Source organism: Sapajus apella, unplaced genomic scaffold (assembly GCF_009761245.1).
Source record: "Sapajus apella isolate SASKATOON/1434 unplaced genomic scaffold, GSC_monkey_1.0 scaffold17, whole genome shotgun sequence".
Lineage (NCBI taxonomy): Eukaryota > Metazoa > Chordata > Mammalia > Primates > Cebidae > Sapajus > Sapajus apella.
The window spans coordinates 20,602,100-20,624,633 of NW_022436957.1; the positions used below are offsets into that span (position 1 = coordinate 20,602,100).

At 39.0% G+C, this 22,534-nt stretch overlaps 1 protein-coding gene and 1 pseudogene across 7 annotated transcripts in view; one reads left to right on the top strand and one right to left on the bottom strand.

The window, feature by feature from the left end:
- POLA1 (DNA polymerase alpha 1, catalytic subunit) overlaps positions 1-22,534 on the top strand; it is a 301,162-nt gene that overhangs the window by 217,697 nt on the left and 60,931 nt on the right. For all 6 annotated transcript variants that reach the window (XM_032286164.1, XM_032286162.1, XM_032286163.1 and 3 more), the window contains one exon: positions 16,268-16,364. In XM_032286164.1, the coding sequence (XP_032142055.1) occupies positions 16,268-16,364 (97 nt within the window). The remainder of the gene's footprint in view (positions 1-16,267; positions 16,365-22,534) is intronic.
- Positions 17,310-17,884, bottom strand: LOC116556784 (annotated as a pseudogene). Its single transcript, XR_004271156.1, has one exon. The product of XR_004271156.1 is annotated as an uncharacterized protein KIAA1143 pseudogene (transcript).

Sequence of the window (22,534 nt, forward strand, 5' to 3'; positions counted from 1 at the left end):
TTAAAAACAAACAGACCACACGAAAAAAGAGCACAGTTTCTAAATTTTTGTAATAATAATTGAAAATGTAAATTAGTTTCAATCAAGTTCCTTTTGTTCTCCTGGTTTAAAATTGCTGGTTAAGGTTATTTTGCATTCACGAATGTTAAACAGTATATCTGAGCAAGGTGAAATAGATTACAGTGGAGTCATATTGGTGGGTGGGACCTCCTACAGGCTTGCAGATGACTGAAGGCTCCAACTGCCTCCAAAGGCTTCTGCTTAAGCCCCACCCACCTATTACAGTTCTGAAGGAGAACAATATTCCAATAAAGGTATTTTCTTTCCTATTATTTTATTTTATAATGGCTGTGATTGTATACCATTTCATATTAGGCTTAGAAAATTCACATCCCCATCTTCAGTTGATGATGTACCAATATGCTCTTTTCATGCCTGTGTAAGAGAGCCTAAAGCTCTAGTTCCTAAATTCTCGATACACCTTTTGACATTTTTTACTATCATAAAGTGTTTGAAGCTGTATTCTGTACGTGAGGACCCAGACCCTATCCAGTGACATCCCTGGAGTATTTCTGTTTCTGTTTGTTTTATATATGAGGTTGCTGTATAAAGGTTTATCTAAAAAAAAAAAAAAAAAAAAAAAAGATTCCATTACTAAAAAAAAATCTGAACACCACTCACCTGGACAAATGAAATTCACAGATAATGAGAACTTGAGTTTTTAACCAGTTGTCTCCACTTCCCATCCCTCTAAACTTTGAGTGTTGCTAACAGCAAAATTTGACTATTTTCATCCTTTGTGAACATTGGAAAAGTGTTTATTGAATACCTTCTATATGTCTGTACCGTGTTTCAAAGGGGTTGGTTACTTTGCCTTACTTTGCCTTTGGAAAAACTGAGAAGTGAAGTGGCTAAGGCAGAAAAGGGGAAGAATAAGGACATAGATTATCTGTCTCAGAGTAATTGAGTGCCACAGGTATGTACTGACTAATGTACCAGACCTTCAAATGAGTTATATGGGCAGTAAAAAGTGATTTCAGAGAAACAGACCTGCTAGAGCTCAGACTGAGGCACTTCTGTTATAATCATCAAAAATTACAGAACAAGTAGAGTCGAGAGGAATGCAAAAGAAACAAAACACTTTGATGTTAATACAGCCTGCAAAGGAATCAGATAAGATATTGGCATAACATAGGCTTAGGAATTGAAGAATTCCTGTGTTGTTGATCCTTGAACCTTCTGTTCAAATCCCAGATAGAGTGTGATAGACGGGTAAGACAGAAAATTGACCGTGGAGTGGCATCTGAATATGTCGAGGCTGGAATGAAGCCTATCACAAGAACCTAAGAACTTTTTTTTTTTTTTTTTTTTTTTTTTTTGAGACAGAGTCTTGCTCTGTTGCCCAGGCTAGAGTGCAATGACGTGATCTTGGCTCACTGCAACCTCCACCTCCGTGTTCAAGTGATTCTTCTGCCTCAGCCTCTCGAGTAGCTGGGATTACAGATGTGCAATCCGTACCATCACGCTCGGCTAATTTTTGTATTATTAATAGAGATGGGGTTTCACCATGTTGGCCAGGCTGGTCTTGAACTCCTGACCTTAGGTGATCCACCTGCCTCAGCCTCCCAAAGTGCTGGGGTTACAGGCATGAACCACCATGCCTGGCCACTGAGAACAATTTTTAAAAGAGGACAGAGAACATAGGTGGGATATATTATCAACGGACTTCCCATACTTTGAGACCTAGACTGGGGAGATGTATAGCCTAGGCAGGTTTTTTGTTTTCTGATTTCTTCAAACAATTTTTTGAGTTGCAAAAGCTTAAGATAAAAGTTACAGGAAATGAGTGTTTCCTTTGTTTAGGTGAAAGTAGTTAAGAGAGAACACATTCATGGCTATGCATTTTATTCCAAGGAAAATCCATTAGCCAATTGGTTTTTTGTATTTTTAAAATATTTCTATGTAGAATGGTTTTGTTTTCTATTGAGTGTAGAAAGCAGCCTAGGTAAGCTTTCAGTGGGAAAGACCAGATCTTGTATGCAAGCAAACCTAGTTTCTAATTAAACAAGTTTCTAACACTTTAATTTCTAATGCCCTCTAAAAAGAAAAGGCAGGCTGGGCGTGGTGGCTCACGCCTGTAATCCCAGCACTTTGGGAGGCCGAGCAGGTGGATCACTTGAAGTTAGGAGTTTGAGACCAGCCTGGCCAACATGGTGAAACCCTATCTCTATTAAAAATAGAAAAATTAGCTGGGGGTGGTGGTGCATGCCTTTAATTTCAGCTACTAGGGAGACTGAGGCAGGAGAATTGCTTGAACCTGTTAGGTAGACGTTGCAGTGAGCTGTGATCACACCACTCCACTCCAGCCTGGGCGGCAGGGTGAGACTCCAGCTGAAAAAAGAAAGAGGCAAAAAGGAGCTAAATCATTTTGTTGTTGGCTCTGTTTTTGTAGTGCCATTATCATTCTGTGAAACTGGAAGAATTTAGACAAGGAGCTAGTGAATTACACATGCATGTTTGTTAATACCCTTTGATCACCTTTTTTTTTTTATTTTTTATTTTTGGTTTTTGAGATTAGTTTGCTGACATTTGAAAATATACCTACAATTATTTGTTATTGAATAACTACTCATACAAAATATCATGGAGGAAAGTTACAAGATGTACACCATGATTCAGTAACTAAATTATGTTAATAGTTACCTGAAATTTCCTAAAGAAAGTCCAAACCAGGCCAGGCGTGGTGGTTCACGCCTGTAATCCCAGCACTTTGGGAGGCCGAGACTGGCGGATTATGTTAGGAGTGCAAGACCACCCTGGCCAGCATAGTGAAACCCGTCTCTACTAAAAACACAAAAATTAGCCAGCTGTGGTGGTGGCACACGCCTGTAGTCCCAACTACTCAGGAGGTTGAGGCAGAAGAATCGCTTGACCTTGGGAGGCAGAAGTTACAATGAGCTGAGACCATGCCATTGCACTCCAGCCTGGGTGACAGAGTGAGACTCTGTCTCAAAAAAGAAAAAAAAAAAAAAGTCCAAACGAATGGACTCCACTAAGTAATCTTGTAGAATGAGGATTACTACCTATGTCTCATTATGATGGCTAGTTAGGATAAAGAGTCTGTGTACTCAGAGCCTAGCAGCCATGTTTAGGGGTGGGCTGTATGAATGTATTTCATTGATCTAGCTGGCTAGAACAAGGTAATGGCCAAATGTAGTCAGTAGAACTGAATATTGACAAGAATTAAGTCTTAATTAATGAAATAGGAGGACATAGTTAATGTGAATCGAGGGTTTACCATGTGCCAGACAGTACCAAACACTTTATATTCATTGTCTCATTTAATCCTTGCAACATTCTGATGGATATTTTACAGCTGGGTAAACCAAGTCTTCAAGAGGTTAAATGACTTGTCCTAAATGATAGAACCAGGATTTGAAGCAGTCTGTCCAACTCTAGAAGCCACACAATTAACTACTATTTTATATCTATATTTACCTGTTATCATTAATGTGAGACCAAATGATACCAAAAAGAAAAGCTTGAGGATAGTGAGCAAAGATCTCTTCAAAATCTACCTCTATACTTTCTGTTAAAGGATGACTGACACACACCCCACCACCACCACAAAAAAAGAGAAAACACACACACATACACACACACACACACACACACACAATTTATGGAATATTCCTGAAAAATTTTATTGTTACATATGTGAGTCTATGCTGTTCTATGAAACTTACTAAAACTACATTTATAGCTATAATTTGTTTCATAGTAGCTTATAAGGGATATAACTGACATAAACAGTCTAAAACAAAGACTGTCGAGATACATTAAAGGTTTGTTGTAGCCAAATTTAACCCCCCAAAAAAGATTTAAAGCAAACATATACCAGCTACTATGTTTCAGGCACTGTTCTAAGTATTTTCTCTATTTAAACTCATTTAATATGCACCATAATCCTATGAGGTACTGTTATTCCTGCTTTACAGATGAGGAAACAGTGGTTAGATGCTGTCTTTATGTACTTCGTGTTACTATTAATATGAAAGAATACCTGAGTCTGGGTGATTTATAAAGAAAAGATGTTTATTTGACTCGTGATTCTGATGTCTGGAAAACTTCAAAACAAGATTGAGCGTTTGTATTAGATGAGGGCCTCAGGCTGCTTCCACTCATGGGGAAGGGTGAAGGAGATCACATGGTGAGAGAGGAAGTGAGAGAGAGAGTGTGGAGGGGAGAGGTGAGGCACTTTTTAACAACCAGATCTAAAAGGAATTAATAGAGTAAGAACTCATGTACAGCCACTCCTCCCCCTAGGAAGGGCAGTTATCTTTTAGTGAGAGATCTACCACCATGATGGAAGCACCTTCCATTAGGGCCTTCCTCCAACATTGGGGATCAGATTTCAACATGAGATTTGGAGGAGACAAACATCCAAACTATAGCTGATATCTTGCCCAAGACCACACATTTAATTAAGAAGTAGAGTTGGATTTGAACCCAGTCTGGTTCCAGAGTGTGTGTGCTTAACCACACTATACTTGTCTCATTTTGTATTTTTACATGTAGGAGTTTAAAATACCTTGGCTTTACTTAACACCTTTCTTCTAAAGAACTTATTCTGCTAGCCTCCAGATTCTCTCTGTGCCAGAATTAGTTTTTGTGAGTGTCTGTTTATCAGGAAACTTCCCAAAGGCAAATGTTCACAGCTAATAAATAGTTACAATACTCACTGCCATTTACTTAGCACTCATTTTATGCCAGAGACATTACTGTTTTCCATACATTATCTCATTGAATCTTCATAACAGTGTCTTGAGGTCATGTTTCCCCCACCACCACCATTTACAAATGAGAGGTTACTTGGCCTCTCTGAGCCTCAGTTTTTTCATTTGTAAACCTGAGAAAGTCTCTTGACTTTCTGTTAGGTATTTCTAAAGCCAAAAGAACACTTTTTCAAGTATATACATAGACTGTAGAACATAAACTTTACTTCTAGGAATTCGAATTTTGATGTTTTTCTTTTTTATAATTTTAGTTTTTAAGTTCTGGGGTACATGTACAGGATGTGCTGGTCCGTTACATAGGTAAATGTATGCCATGGTGGCTGCTGTACCTATCAACCCATCACCTAGGTATTAAGCTCAACACACATTAGCTATTTTTCCTACTGCTCTCCCTTCCCCAACATTTTTTTTTTTTTTTGAGACAGAGTCTCACTCTGTCGCCCAAACTGGAGTGCCGTGGCATGATCTCAGCTCACTGCAATCTCCACCTTCCAGATTCAAGTGATTCTCCTGCCTCAGCCTCCCGAGTAGCCGGATCTACAGGTGTGTACCACCATGCCCAGCTAATTTTTGTATTTTTAGTAGAGATGGGGTTTCGCCATTTTGGCTAGGCTGGTCTCAAACTCCTGACCTCAGCTGGTCCATCTGCCTTGGCCTCCCAAAGTGCTGGTATTATAGGCATGAGCCACCGAGCTCTGCCATCCCCCCAACAAATTTTGACATCTTTTAAATCAAAGGTGCAATTTCTAAAGGTGCTTCTTAATGAAGAACAAGAATTATAAAATTAAGTTGACATAGTTAGATGTTGGGTCCCTAGCGTAACAATGGTACGCATTGGAAAGCTTGTCTATTTGGCTTGATCAGTTTCTCATTGCAGCCTTTGCCTCTCGGCCCCAGGCCCAAGACCTTTTCTGTGGCCCTGTGCTTCAGCCACTTTGACCTGTAGTGAACTATACCCTGAATGTGACATCATTGTAGCCTAACTGTGTGAGGGACGTACCAGGTGCATGTGAATAGACTGTTTCTGGCACACAAAGCAAGTATGTCAGATTGAAAACTGGCTACAAAAGAAATGATTAACACATCGAATAACATAGTTGAAAATGCATCAATGAAACGTGGCATAATAAAAACATCAAGGGGCTTGGACACTGAAAACCTAGCATCAAGTGTTGGCTCTGCCACTTACTAGCTGCTTGATCTGTGGCAAGCCCAGTAACCTCATTGAGCCTCAGCTTTCTTCTGTGTAAACTGAAGGTAATCAGAATAGCTAGCTCACATATTGAGGATCAAATGGGAGAAACCATAATGCAAAGTAGAGTGTCAAATTGATATTAATCTATCATGCTGAACTTCATTAAGCCCCTCCTTTAGCTAATTGTGATTTAATCCATATTTAGCATGCATATATGGACTTTTTTTTTTACCTTGTTCAGTCCTCGACCAGCATTTCATGCCAAGATGTTTGATGTTGTTTGGAAATAAAAATATATGCAGCCTTCTCAATTCTAGCTATGAATAATCTAATTTTTACTCTACCAGTTTTTCTAAGAGGTTTCAAACAAACCACAGCTACCCATTTACTGACCAGATCTAGTATTATAAACAGGGGACTTCACCTTGATGAACTAAGGGAAATAATCCCAGTTTCCCCTGACCTCACAGAGCTGTTTTAAGGATTGAATACGTTGAAAAAATATCACATACTATACAAGTGCAAAGGTTGTGAATTCTTGTGTGTTTTTTAATTGTTTAGCAGAGTAACTAATTTCATTATTGAACAGGCATATTGATAAAAATATTTTCAGAAATAAAAAAATGAATGTGACCATCAAAGACTTCTCAGTGTACCATTGGAACTAAAACATCCAAATGATTCTGTTAGAAAATGAAAGGTGATGCATGCCATTAAAAATGATAGAAAGACAGTGGTTGACATGAAGAGAGGGATGTATAAATGGAAATATCCACATCTAACTGTGTTACAGTATTGGAAAAAATTCACCCACACCAGACTGTAAGCTTCTGCAGTCTCACAGTGTTTGTCTCTTGTCCCCTGATGTCGCCCTAGCAGCTAGAACAGTGCCTTGGCATGTAGTACTTTCTCAGTATCTTAGATGAACGAATAGTTGTCTTTCTGATGAGCATGGATGGCTCATGCTATGACAGTGGGCTGACTTTAACTTATCCTATGTTTCCATAAGAAGCAGAACTTGTTCAGAGATGTCACCTAACCCAGAATCTACCTTAACATCCAGGTCAAATTAAAAGGTTAAGTTTTCATCCTGATGTTACTCCAGTGTATTTATAGTAGCCATGTATATTTATTTTAGTCACTGTTGATATTTGTTTATCACAGCACCAAGAGACCAGTTATTAAGATACTCGAAAGCTGACCAAACATTCCACATGTCAATTTTGCCTATTTTTTGTGGATGGGGGTGGAATGGGAAATAATGGAGGATTTTTATTTTAACAAGATAATGTGCCAGGGAAGAAGGACAAGTGGCTTTTTTTGGCCAATAGGAAGACTAAAGTCACGTTGAAGTTTTTCATCCAGTTTAGATCTGAAAAGAAATCCTAGAAATTACCAAATTGAAGAAACTGAAATACCCCCCACCTTTTTTTTTTTTGAGGCAGAATCTCTTTGTGTCACCCACACTGGAGTACAGTGGCATGAACATAGCTCACTGCAGCCTTGAATTCCTGGGTTCAAGGAGGTCCTCCTGCATCAGCCTTCCGAGTAGCTGGGACTACAGACATGTGCTATCATACCCAACTAGTTTATTTTTTTTATTTTTATTTTTTGTAGAGAGAGGGTCTTGCTATGTTGCCTAGGCTGGTCTCAAACTCTTGGCCTCAAGCAGTTTCCCCACCTTGGCCTCCCAAAGCACTAAGATTATAGGCATGAACCACTACTCCTGGCTCCATTTTTTCCAAATAAGATTTCATGCAGGATTCCCATCTATAAAACAGATAAATATTTTATCAATATGATGTCTATTTTAACTTTGTTTTTTACAAGTCTGTCAGTGAGAACACCAGTTAATATATTGGGGTCTTAAATGTCTTAAAAGTTGGTATGTAGCACATGTCAGTGAACTTTTTAAATTTTTTAATGAATATATGCTTTCATAAATGAAATTAGAATCAAACACCTGGAGAAGCCCCTGAGGCCCACAAATAACAACACTAATCTAGCCCTACCCATTCATACTGTAGATATGGAGTTTGAAACTATAATCTATAGAACCTCATTCTATCTCTACATTTTACTTTGTGATGTGGTACTATTAATAAATCTGAAGTTGGCTGACTGTCTCAGCACTTCCAGGTTTTAAGGGTTTCTCCAGCTTAAACATCAATAAACATTTGGGGCCATCTTAAAGTTCCAGTGGAATCCAAGGGAATGGCTTACAAACCTTGATTTTTATATTATTGTTTCTTCTGGTTTGAAATTTGTTTTTAAATTTTCATCGTGGTATTGATACATGCTTAGTTGTAAGAGGGGACAAATTCAATCTTTTTTTGACATTAGGTTAACCTAGAAATAATGACATTAAGAAAACCTTCTGAAGGGAGGGCAGTAAATTCAAGGTAGAGTCCTAGGATTGTCCTCAGTCCCAGTGAAGACCCTATGGCCAATATTTGGATATTTCAACATCTGCAGTATTGAAGCCAGCCGTGTCTCCTCAGATGGAAATTGCCATGTGCAGAATGACTTGATAGAAAATGGTGTACATTCTATATAATCTTCTAACAGCAGAATGCGACCAGTGGCACTTCCCCTAAAAAAAATAAATTACCCGAAATTTGCAGCACATTCATATTCAATTTCATCACAGCAGATGCTCATTAGTATGTTGTTATTAATTGGTATTCACTTTAGGTTTTGTTTAAAATGAAGATAATAATTAGGTTTTAATTACTGCATCATTCTGGGGGGGTTGTCTGTGGGGAGAGGGAAAGAGTGAAATGCCTCTTAAAGCACTGAACTATTTCCTGATGCTTATTCAGCAACGTGTGTTGCCAAAGACTTTGAAAAATAACTTCATCTTTACAAAAAAAGGATTTTGAAATGAAGAAATTACTGTGTGTTTTTTAAGCCCATCGTTATCAAGAACTTGCTGTAAATTGTCTACTTGATGGACATACTGAATCAGATGATAATGTGCACCACCATTCTTTCTAATCAAATTACCAAAAAGACTTCTTGGAAAAGTAACCCTCACAAGCGGCTGATTAATGAAGTGGTGGCAATGTTTTGTATTAGAACTAATTGAAGTAATCCAAATAAGTTATTTCTGTAGCCTATGGAAATAATTTCCTTTGCAAAGAAGTACAGTGGAGTTGGCAAACCAGTATTTTTTTTTTCACCCTCTGTTGTTCCACATTTGCAGAGTAGCTAAGTTAACATAGATATTGCAAATAAAATGGATAGAAAACGAAGTAATTGAGTGGCAGGGAAAACAAGAAAGTTTATTTCAACCTTTTTATAATGAAGACTAATAATTTACCTATAGCCTAAAGGTGTATGGAAATTGAACAATGCTGGAATTCAAAGGCATATCTTTAGTAAAATGCTGTAGAAATAGCATTTTTTAATGCGTTCATTTAAAAGAGACATTCACGTTCAAGAGTTTAAACATGTTCCTTAGACCAAACTTCCTGGAGAACCTATGGCTCACATGGCATTGTGTCGTCTTCTACAACCGTGCACAATCAAACCCTCCAGAAGCTTATAGTCTAAATCAGGAAACGTATAGGATCTATCACATATCCACTGTGTACTTTGTAGCAGTCATGGTGCTAGGTGCTTTTCGTATGATATCTTGTTATTTTAACATTCCTGAAATACATTAGTCTTGTTTTACACATGGAGAAATTGAGGTATGAATATGTTAAGCAATTTGTCAAAGGTCACCCAAGGCTTTAGTGGTAGAAATAAATTTCAAGCCAGATTTAGTCTGACCCAAAGCCTAGGATCTTTCTGCTATTCCAGTCTTCCAGGGAGAGATACACATAAGACACATTAGAAATCAATTCAAAGGAGTAGTGTTGTATCATTAGGCAATATGTCAAAGCTAAATGAGAGGTGTGAGACAGATTTTTTGAATCTCTTCCTTCCACAAACATTTGTTGAGGGCCGGGTGCATGCCAGGCTGTGTCCTAGGTACTAGGAGTGCAGAGGGGAGTACCTGTGGTCCCTGCCCTCAGCAGCTCACATCCTAGGAGGCTCAAGGGGTGATCAAACCAGTGAGGATTATCTGGGGTGGGAGCTCTGGGCTGGAGGGTGTAGTGAGCCATGTAGACACAGGAGAAGCAACTATGTCTGTCAGGTGGAAATTGAACAGACAGAATCATGGAGACAAAAGGCTTCCCAAAGATGATGATGACTGTGGGGTCTGGTGAGGTAAATAGTAACAGATTGGATCTTTAATCAAGACCAGAAGGATGGACCTGAATGAAAGTGGTAGAATTGCTTGGGCATGGGTGCAGAGGAAGGAAGGCTACATTGCCTGACCGTAGCTGGGATGGTGATATCGCACACTTTATCATGTGTGTGGCGAGGGTGCTAGTACGGATTTTTCAGCAAAGACTATCCTAAGCTGGTTTTTCATTTCTAGATATGTGGCTCATGATCTCTGTCAGTCCTAGTGAGGTTTAGAGTTCTGAATCTACTATATGGTATAATACCTAGATTTAACTGTATCTTCACCATTTGTGAAGTAATGGGGTTTGATAACATCTTCATTATATTTTATAGTTATAGTGAGTGCTGGATTATCTATGCTTGTAGTAGAACAATGGTGTTTACTTTGGGGGTATGTTTTGGGTTTTTTGGCAGCTAATTTTCCTTCATGATTTGATATTTTTCAGGCTTCACCCAAGTGAATTTTACTTCAATGAGAATGTACCAGCTGATGATGCAAGGAGGCAGGCCTTGCATGTTCTGGGTTGTGTGAGGGTGATAACTTGACATTAAGATTTTGCTGTGGATAATCTCTAAGGTCATGAGCCCAAGTCTTCATACCTCAAGGAATTTAATTCAGGGGCAAGTCGTATTAACAGATGATTTTTGATCTGAGGTGGGCGGATCAAGAGGTCAGGAGATCGAGACTATCCTGGCTAAAATGGTGAAACCCCGTCTCTACTAAAAATACAAAAAATTAGCTGGGTGTGGTGGCACGTGCCTGTCGTCCCAGCTATTTGGGAGGCTGAGGGAGGAGAATCGCTTGAACCCGGGAGGGGGAGGTTGCAGTGAGCTAAGATCGCGCCACCAAACTCCAGCCTGGATGACAGAACAAAACTCCCATCTTTAAAAAAAAAAAAAAAAAAAAAAAAAAGTGATTTTAGCTAATTTCTGCTCTGTCCCTACAAATGAAGACAGAAAAGACTGGTTATGTTCCCATGAAAATATCTTAAAATATAAAGTAAAAGACTGTATTGTCAAACCAGTTCAAAAGAAAGTCATTTGAAATAAATACTACAACCATTTCAGAAAACAGTTAGGCAGTACCTACTAAAACTGAATATTTGCGTGCGCTATGACTCAGCATTTCCTCTATTCCAAACTAATCTACAGAAAAGTATACATATTAATATGTGCTTCAAAGACTTGTACAGGAATATTCACAGCTGCATCATTCCTTTTTGTTTATTTGTTTTGAGATGAAGTCTTGCTCTTTTGCCCAGGCTTCAGTGAAGAGGTGTGAGCAATCTCAGCTCACTACAACCTCTACCTCCTGTGTTAAAGCGATTCCACTGCCTCAGCCTCCAGAGTAGCTGGAACTACAGGTGCACACCACCACATCTGGCTAATTTTTTTGTATTTTTAGTAAAGATGGGGTTTCACCATGTTGACCTGGCTGGTTTTTAACTCCTGACCTCAAGTGATCCACCCACCTCAGCCTCCCAAAATGATGGGATTACAAGCATGAGCCACTGTGCCCAGCCAGCATCATTCTTAATAGCCAGAAAACAGAACTACTTAAATGCCCATCATCTACAGAATGGATAAATTGATTTTGGTTTATTCATTTAGTGAAATACTTCACAACAATGAGAAGAAATGAATGACTGCTACACAAAACAACATAGATGACTCTCACAGACACAGTATTGAGAAAAAGAAGGCCGAGTGTGAGAACAGTCTGGGCAACATGGCAGGACCTCATCTCTACTAAAATTTAAAAAGAAATAGCTGGGTGTGATGGCATGTGCCTGTGGTCACAGCTACATGGGAGCCTGAGGTGGAAGGATTGCTTGAGCCCAGGAGTTCGAGGCTGCGGTGAACTATGATTGTATCACTACACTCCAGTTTGGGCAACAAAGTGAGACCCTGTCTCACAATAGATAAAATACAAATAAAAATGAAAGAGTAACCATACAGGAAAGGACAAAAACTATATGATTGCATGCACATAAAATTTTAAAGGCAAATTTATTGTTAACTTTAAGGGGAAGATGGGGAATAGTTAGGGGAACAAGGGGGGCCTCTGGGGTGCTAGTAATGTTTCTTGCTCTGCATGTTGATCCCAGAGATGTGTTCATTTTGTTCATCAAGCTGTACACCTAGTATTTGTGTACTTTTTGTGTTTATAATTCAGTAAAAATTTAGGACCAAAAAAATGCAAGTCAGCTTTAACATTGCCCTGTATTTTATATAACAGAAAATATATCCTATCCTAATCTTGAAATAACTTGCTTGAACAAGCAGGTATCTTCCTCAGAAATGATTCTCATGAAAACTTTTCAGCCTGTTTTGGATAGCATAAATTCCTTGATCTTGAGCCAGGTCAGAAAGATCAGAGTCTATGGTTCCAGGCTGGAGTACAGTAACACAATCTTGGCTTACTGCAACCTCTGCTTCCCAGTTTCAAGTGATTCTCCTGCCTCTCCTGAGTAGCTGGGACTACAGGCATGCACCACCACGCCCAGCTAATTTTTGTATTTTTTTTTTTTAGTAGAGATGGGGTTTCACCATGTTGGCCAGGCTGGTCTCGAACTCCTGACCCCAAGTGATCCGCCCTCCTCTGCCTCCCAAAGTTCTGGGATTACAGGTGTGAGCTCCACTACACCTGGCCACCAGTACTTTTTTAAAAGCTCTTAGGGTGACTCTGATTTGCAGCCAGGTAAGGGACCACTGATATAGAGCCTCATCAGAAATCTCCAGAGAGAAACTGGATAATATTGATAAATGGATTCAGGGCTATGTTTTGGTCATAAAGTACTTTGGCTTGGAGAAAGAATGAAGTTTGCATTGTTTCTAATATAATCTGATTACAGGATTGAAGAACACATAAAAAACAATGATATTAAAACATTTTTCTTTTCCCTTTATTTCTTCAACAATATTTGCCAAGTCCTCCCCTGTGCCAGGTATCAAAACAGAGTTCTTTCCTTACCCCTGTGTGTATATGGATCTATGAGTGCACCTATGGCCCACTCTTATTACTCTGGTAACACTCCAGGTAACTAACTTGAATGCAGAGCGTGATACATACAGTAGCTATTTCAGCTCAGTATTGTCCTCACTAAATCACAGTCGGCCACTTTGGTACATGATGTTCTAACTATAAAGGAAGACTGAAAGAAGCCTAGGCACTGTGTTGAGTGCAATTTTCAAGGAAAGAGCAAGAAATCGAACATTTTAAACCAATAAGTGAAAGCTGGAGGGAGAAAGAAATGTTAAAATATCATCTTATTTTCTTGAAGTATTTTCCATCCAATCTTGTACAGTCAAAATGAGCATTTAAGTGTGAGGAAAAAAACGTTGAAGATCTCAGAGAAGACTAGAGAGTGTCAGGTTTCTTGATTAGAAGAATCTATCATCAAAGGCAAAAGAGAAAAGATGGTAAAGATTTTTCAAAAACACAAAAAACCTCCAAGGGATCACAAATTAGTGGGACAAAATCAAGAAAACAAAAGTAGGTGTTATTCTTGTTCATTTAAACTGTAGTTTTCTCTGTTTCATGTGTGTTTTTTTAAAACCACTTAATTGTATTTGACATTGAAAATCTAATAGGGCCTTTTGTTTTCAACCAGTTTACTAATTGCAAAATATGTCAGGAATCAAAAGGGCAGGAGGTGTTGGTATATTTTTTTAAAATATATAACTCCTTTTTAATTTTTTCCCCTATTTTCCTTATCCATTTAGGCAGTGACTTTCAATTAGCCTGCCTACTAATATCAGGTCACTAAACTCCGTGGCTGACGCTTTATTCCTTCATGTGGGTTGTCACTCGTTTGCTTCAGTTGGCTGGCAAAGGTTGTTGTATATCCATTACCAGCAACACAGCACTTTGCATTTCTGAATTGACAAGCAGCTATATTGACCCAGCGCTTATTATGGGTCAACAGCTGCGTTAACCAACGGAAGGACTGAGGGGCAATTAAAATGAATTGGCAAAAATATATCTTCCTAATTTACTCCAATTTGTTATTTATGCTAACATTGTATGGCTTCTATGGTGACACTAAACAGAATGGACCCAATAATGGCAATTAACATAAAAATATAATGGCTAATCAAATTGACAGCAACTGTTTCTCATCATCTCGACACACAATACATTATCAAAACAAACTATTATGAAGGAGGTAATTTCAGTGTTCTATTCAACCTGCAGCATGTGTGCAGTCAGGGAGATGTGTACCAGCAATTACTGCTGAATCTAAAAAACTAAACAAATAACTTAATCGCTGTCGTCCTCCTTTTTTTTTCCCCCAGGAAGCAGTAATCAGGATTCGCTAAAAATAACTGGTGTATAATAGTATAATGATGATGCATATTGTAGAATAGCTAATAGGAAATAAAATAGACTTCTAGGTGTATACTTTTTAAAATAGGTTCAGGTAAAGAAAGAGAGACTTGTGGAAGGAATGCACACACAAAAGAGACAATAGCCCTGACCGATAAATTGCTCCATGCGGGTTTGTTCCTGCTACCGAATATTTATAGATACTATTTGTAATGGCCAAAGAAGTTTAAAATACACTAAATTTAGTAACACATTTTATAAGGGAATGAGCAGAAAGGTGAAGTGTGCGCTCTAATAACTGAATTTTAGTTACTCCTGCACCAAATTGGGTTGACTATAATTTTTCATCATTAAGACCCAGCTAGGATCCTTGGATCTAATACTTGGGTACCCAAAGAGATTCCCTTTGAAACTAGTGCTGTTTCCATATCCAGTTGTAGATAGTGGTTTTCCTTAATTTCTTACTCACGTGATAGTCTGTGTGCACCACCTGACCTTGCTGCATGGATTGTACAAATGACTTAGCTGTTGTGGTCATTCATTGATAAATTCAACCAACGTTTACAACATGCTTACTGTACGAGTTAGTTGTATGTCCTCAGGGATGCCAGACTTGGCACACAGTGGGTGTTCAGTGTTGGTTAAATTATATGTCATTCCAAGGCAGCAGGACAGAAACTGGTAACACGTTTGTCATTTGAGCTTCTCTTTTGAAAAGTTCTGAGGCCTTAGTTGTTTCACTTTGGTGGACCCCTCAAAGAAAACACCAAAGCTTGAGCTAGTTGTTATCCAGCTCAAGAGTTTCCCGTGTCTAAGCCCATGGGAAGACGGTAAGAAAGTTCCTAGGTCAGTTGATTTAAAATAAATAGAAGTACATTTGAATGTGACTCATCAAATAATTTTCATGTTGGTTATTGAATTGATGGCATGTGTTTTTTTCCCACACAGAGTGAGACACAGTTCTCTAACACACTCTCTAACCTCAGGAACGTTCAAGTTCAGTATATGTTTCCTGAGTGAATAATAGTTCAGATACGCCTCCTATACTTTGTTGAATTAGAACTTGCCAAGGTCATTAAACGAGTGTTTTGACATGGGTGAGATGAAAAACCTTGGTTATTTCTTATCACATGGTACTTCTCAGAGGTCATACATTGCCCACTTAGCATTACCACAGCACAAATGGTCAAGATGTTACTTGAGTCTGTGCTTAATTCACAGAGTTGTATCTGTGAGCCAGTTCCTGGTACAGGCAATGGATTGTCACCACAAATCATAAAACGGGCTCATGGTATAGGAATGTGTGTTAAACAGTTTTCAGAATTTGTTTAACTTCCTGCTAGCTTGGACAGGTCCCAGTTAGGAAGCACATAGCACTTTTCCCAATTAACAGTGCAAATTGTCATGAGTGCATAGGAATTTGCAATTTGACAAAATCAGGTTTTTGACAGCAGGAGTAATCAGTCTGCAGCTTCGCAAGTAGTAATCTATGATCGAAATGGCAGGATTTATTCTAAATTATGAAAGGTATATATGCTATCTAAGAGGGACAAACCATTAGTATGATTCTGCTCTTCTTACCCTTTTTCTTTAAAAAATGCTGCTTGATAGAGGAGTTGAAAGTAGGGGATACACTCTGCTGAGAGTGATCTCCATCACTTCCCCCTTCCCAATAGTAGTATTCATTTATTTTCTGTTATATTACAGTATTCTGACAAGTCCCTGTACACCCAGCTGTGCTTTTACCGGTACATTTTTGATGTGGAGTGTGCACTGGAGAAACTTACTACTGATCATGAGAAAGGTACGTTAAAATACTGTAATTACCTTTGAGTTTAAAGTGGAAATTTGCATCATAAAAGCCAGACCTACTGTGTCAGGCTGTTCACGCAGCATCACATTGCTGTCTCAGAAGCAGGCCGTGGGGGCCTATCTGAACACAGGGATCCCCTGCATGAGGGGCGGCAACATAGGAATCCCCAGCTTTGGCCCCCACAGCCTGTTTCACATTGTTCTCTATTAAAGCAAGGCTTTGGGGGAGGAACAGTACAAAAACGACGCTTTAAATGCTATATTTTGAAAACGCTATTTTCTACAGAGTTTAGTAATTGTAATAAAGTAAGCATAGGCAACGTGATCATTGGGCCTACGAAAACCAGATATTACCACAAAAAAATAGACCTGGAGTGTGTCTCTGCTGTTCGCTGAAAGCCTGGGTTCACTTTGAGAGAGGGATGGGGTGGAGTTCCTTTACTGGCTGCATCCTAAGAGAGTGTATAGGCACCTCAGCCCATACAATCAGGTGTTTCCTTATACAAGACTTGCAGGCACTGTGGGACTTAGTAGGTCTGGGAAAAGCTTTGTTACATAAAGTATTTGAAAATGTATGAATGACAACTGCATGTTTTTTTCTCCTACCTGAAAATCACATTGGCAACTTTTCTATTACCTGTGAAAAATTTAAAAGGCAAATTTATACATTTTTCTTATTAGTTACCTACACAGTGTTTATATTGTTTGTCAGCGAATATCAATTCAGTGTTTCGTTGGTTGGTATTAGTACTGGAAACAACCACAGTGACATAAAAAACCTACAAATATTGCTAGATTTCCCCACATAAGAATCCCCATGCTGCCCTTGATATGGTCACACTGTTTTTCTTTTTTCTTTCTTTTTTTTTTTTTATTGATGAATAGATGTAGTCTATTAATTTTTTTCCCTGTATTTCCTAAATTTTCCATATGGAACTTGTAGTATCTTTATAATAGGAAAAAAATGTTATTTTAAAAAAACACCCCATATACTTTCAAAGTAGACCAAATTCAAACTATTTACACTTACTCATTTTCATCTTCGTTGTCAAAAGAAAGGAGGCTACTGTTTTTTATTTGTTTTTGTGAGTACTTTTTGACTGAGTCCTGATTTATTACATCTTCATGTGGCTTCTTCTTTTTTGAGCTTGCTGTTAAACCTGAACATTTTTCATTTGAGGGATGCTTGACTGGTTTTCGATATAGAATTCTTCCATCAGCTGAAGCTGGTTCTTCATCTGCTCTGGCAGCCTTTATTTCTGCTTTAATTTTCATGACTTCTTCAAGTGATAGGTCTCCCTTTTTCAAAACCACCACTTGAGGCTGTTCATCTTCTTTGTCACTGTGATCCCCATCTTCATCTGGGAGCTGAGGCTGGATTCTCTTGGTCTCTACGGTGGGCCCCTCCCTGTAGCCGACCCGTTCCTTGAAGCGAGCCAGGAACGCTGGTTCGGTTGTCCGCACATAAGATACCTGGTTCCGCTTGCTCATGGTAGCTCCGGGTAAAGACAAGTTCCATGACAGATTCGGTCTCACTGTTTTTCATTCCAGTCATAATTGACTTGTTTTTCCATCCACAAGATTGGCTGGAAATTATTTTTTAAATGCCTTGACTTATTTGGTTTTGCTGTCCTTGGAGAGAAAACATTTTACAACTGATGGAGAAGCTGGTTCAGACATTAGTATCTTATCTTTGGATGTTGAACAAGGACTTGGGCTATCTCCACAGCATGTTTTCCATGAATTAGTAAAATTTATACAGAGAAAAATTTCTTCTGTCTATTAATAACTAGGTTTTAGAATTTTTATTCGTGGCTAACGTCTAGCCCATATATACTTGTAATATCATTTACAGCTGTTTTTCTTTTATCCCCAAGGGACCTTTCCTAAAGACAGTTATGACTTGAGAAAATTAAGTACTGATTATCTGAACGAGTTGTCTGTTTCTATCAGGTCTGTTACCTCTTTCTGGATATCAGTATATTAGAACCTATTCCCCAATTCTTTTTTTTTTTTTTTTTTTAACAGACTCTTGGTCTGTAGCCCAGGCTGGAATGCAGTGGCACGGTCTCAGCTCACTGCAGCCTCCACTTCTTGGGTTGAAGTGATTCTCCTGCCTCAGCCTTCCAAGTAGCTGGGATTATAGGCATGTGCCACCATACCCGGCCAATTCTTGTATTTCTAGTAGAGACGGAGTTTCACCATGTTGGCCAGGTTGGCCCCAAACCCCTGACCTCTAGTGATCTGCCTGTGTTGACCTCACAAAGTGCTGGGATTATAGGTGTGAGCTACTGTGCCTGGCCACCCTGTTACTCCTTTCTGAATCTATCCATCCTAGATTGATTTCTATATGTTATTTGAGGAGAAAGAGTCCTCTTCCTATACAGCTCTAAAATTCTTATCTGAGAAGCAGAATCAGTCTTTTATGATCAGCAGTTTTCAAAAAGTCTGGCAACTCTTGGAGGCATGTAGAGGAGTGATCTGGAAAGTCACTAGGGATTTAGCCCAACCTCTTAGAGGACATTGAGAAATGCACCTTACACCTGCAGAAAATAAGAGGAAATAAGTAGCCGCTCGGAAGCCTCTTGCTTGGCTAAAAGGGAAAAGTATTAACAGGATTTACTGCAGTCCCATTTCACAATTTTAAGAATCAGCACACTTTTTTGTTGTTTGTATCTAATAATATACTACTCAGCAGTTCGGGGCAAAAATGGCACTGAGTTATTGATGGGTTCTTTTACATATCAGAGGGCTAAAGAAAATGAGAAGAGTAAAAAATACATGTGACTGAAAGAACTTCATGAAATGTTCCAAGAGCCTTTTTTGTTTTATTTAGCAAATTTTATCTGTTGAAACTCTTTGTGTTTCTTGCTGTTTATTTATTATTCCTAAATTACAGTTTGGGAATGAGTGAATTAGCTAAAATTTACATGCTCCGGGCATTTTCAAGTCATGCAGTAATGCTAAGTGGTATTAGGGTATTCATAAGAGGTGGGATATAACCCAAAACTTGGGGGCACACTTCGCAATGGTCTAAGAACAGAGGTCTCTTAACACATGACATCTGATAAGCCCTCTCCTAAGAGTCACCTGGGACATATGAAAAGTCCAAATCCTTAGATTCTATGCCCACAGATTCTAATTCAGAAGATGTAGGGGGTAGAGCTTAAGAAGCTACAATTGTTTTGAAAATTCCCCCAGATAATTCTAACGTGCAGCCAAGTTTGAGAACCCCTCTCCTGGCTACTCTAAATACATAGTTGGATGGTTTCTAAATAAAAGAGAATTGAAGGCAAGTCATAGTCCACAGGAAACAATGGGGAACAAGAATTTTCTTACAGTCGAGAGGAGAGCAATTATAGAAGAAAACGCCATAAATTTAAAATAATGCAACACATAAAATTGACTTTTCACTTTATAAGTTGGATTGAATTCACTTTTGATTTGCTATTCAAGGGAGACCGGCTATAAAAATGAGTTTAAAATGTAAGGGAACCAGAGGGCAAATATATTTATTCAATTTGGACCACGGCCAGAACACCAGTAGATGTTAACATCAAAAGTCCTATGAAAAATGACAGTTGTTACACACGGTTATATTATTGAGAATGGAGTCTAAGTGTCTTTTGTCAACAAGTGCCCTGTAACTGGTGTGTGAAGTATTTACTGTAGACTCTCCTTTACTGTCAGTACCTAGCAACATTTCCTTCACTAAGATTGTTTTACCATTTTCATCATAAAGCCCATATTTTAAGGGTTGTAACTGGATGGTGGTTTTAATTTTTGTTTGAAACTTGGCAATTTGACTTAGAAAAACACATACAAATTATTTCAAAGAGGTTTATTTTTGTGGTGAAAAGTAGCTCTCGTCAAAGCTTTTTCTGTGCATTGCTTTCAAACGAAAGTTTACAGGCCATTAGTCCATAATGTGAATTAACCCCATTTGATATTTTTTCCTTTCCTTTAAAATGGTAAAGGACTGTTATTCACATCGGTGAAGTGTTTACTGCATATTTGCTGTAACTGCATTACATTTTTAAAATCTTATTTCTGCGGGACTTTGGCATTATTATTGTAACTGCTCCAGAATGTACACAGATGGCATAATGGATTCAAAGGCGGTTTTACGGGAACATAGGGGCAATCTATGAAGTAAAAATCCATTTCCAGGATGGCAGCATGAAATGGCCCCATTTGACTGCCTCATCTCATGGCACCTTGCCTGAGTAGGGGTAGGTGAACAGTTTAGGGGAAACCTGAATCAGTTCAAATCTTTACCCAGTTAGCTGAATTATTAAGTCTGCTTAAAAACGCAGGAAGAAAAAAGTCTCTTAGTTTTCTCAACTGAACCTTTGTTGTTGACAATAGTAAAAACTATTTCTATATAGTTTCTATTATGTGTTGAGTGACATTCCTCATTGCAGAGGAACAAAGGTGGATGGCCAACACTCCCTTCCCTGAAGGAGCTTAGAATCTGTTGAGGAAAGACAGATTCAGCAACAACTAAGTAAGGTATGGCCTGAATGTCACCACCAATATGGTGAAATTATTTTGGAAACAGAGAGGGAGCCACTGACTGCCTTTTCACTTCAGTGTTTGATCTTTCTTTATTTCTAGAAAGAAACATTTTTTGTTTCTGGGCTTGCTCAGCAGATGCTTCTCTCCTCTTACTCTGTGTCAGCTATTTGTAGTAAGACAGTGTATTCGTTTGCTAGGACTGCTGTAACAAAGTACCATGGATGGTGGCTTAACCAACTCTATTTCCTCACATTTCTGGAGGCTATAAGTCTGAGACCAAGGTGTCAGCAGGGTTGGTCTCTCCTCAACTTTTTTTTTTTTTTTTGAGATGGAGTCTAGATGGAGTCTTAGTCTGTTACCTAGGCTGGAATGCAGTGGCGTGATCTCAGCTCACTGCAACCCCCGCCTCCCAGGTTCAAGTGATTCTCCTGCCTCAGCCTCCTGAGTAGCTGGGATTACAGGTGTGTACCACCACGCCCGGCCAATTTTTCGGTTTTTAGTAGAGATGGGGTTTCACCGTGTTTGTGAGGCTGATCTTGAACTCCTGACCTTGTACTTCGTCCACCTTGGCCTCCCAAAGTGCTGGGATTACAGGTGTGAGCCACCATGCCTGGCCAGGTCTCTCTTCAGCTTCTAAAGGGCTGTCTTCTCCTAGTGTCTTTCGTCGGTACCTAATTTCCTCTTATGCTGACACTGGTCATACTGAATTGGGTCCCATTGTAATGACCTCATTTTAACGTAATTCTTTAAAGGCCTGATACAGTCCATTCTAATACAGTCCACTCCAGATACAGTCCCAGTCTAAGGTACAAAGGGTTAAGACTTCAACCCACCTTCAGTATGAATTTTGGGGGGACACAATTCAGTTCAGAACTGATTATCTACTTGAATTTCTTCATAAATCCCTTTGAACACATTGCATTTGTCTCTGCCAGAACTGGAACACTAGGATGTAGAATTCTGTTGAAGACAGAAATTGGAGTTGCGGCATAGCGGCTAGCTAAAAGATGACGATTTACTCATGGGAGAAATATCCAGTGGGAAGCTCGACTTCTCAACAGGAGCCTCTTTAGGCCTAGATGGACTGCTTCAGGTCACCCTGTTTCTCTCAAAGGGCTGTGGGCAGCCTTAAGTGCCCCAGCCTCCTGAGTTGCACCTGCAAAGATTGCAGTTTTCTTGCTCACCTCAACCGGGTGAAATCCCTCAGTCTCTTCCCCTCTTGAGCCTCACATGCTTTCTTTTCTTTTTTTTTTCTTTCCTTAAACTTTTCAGTTTCTTGTTGTCTCTTTTCTTCTGTCTTTTCTTTAGGCCTTGTGGTAACATCTATAGGCACTTGTGTTTCCTAACATGCCACCCAGAAGAACTAGGCTGCCCCTTTATAAGGTACTTTATAGATTCCTTTTGTCCTTTCACGTGTATAACACAAGTCCTTACAATAGTACCGTGAGGCAGCAGTGGATTGTGCTCATTATATTGAGGAAGAAATTAAAGTTACTAAATTTCCTTGACATTTTCAGATTTAATGCCTGTCACTTGAACTCTTTGCAAGTGATACTAAAGGTAGGTAACGTGTGTGTTATTTTTGCTGATGCCAAATGTGAATTGAACTGAAAGAATATCCAGTCACTTAACTAATGAGTGAGC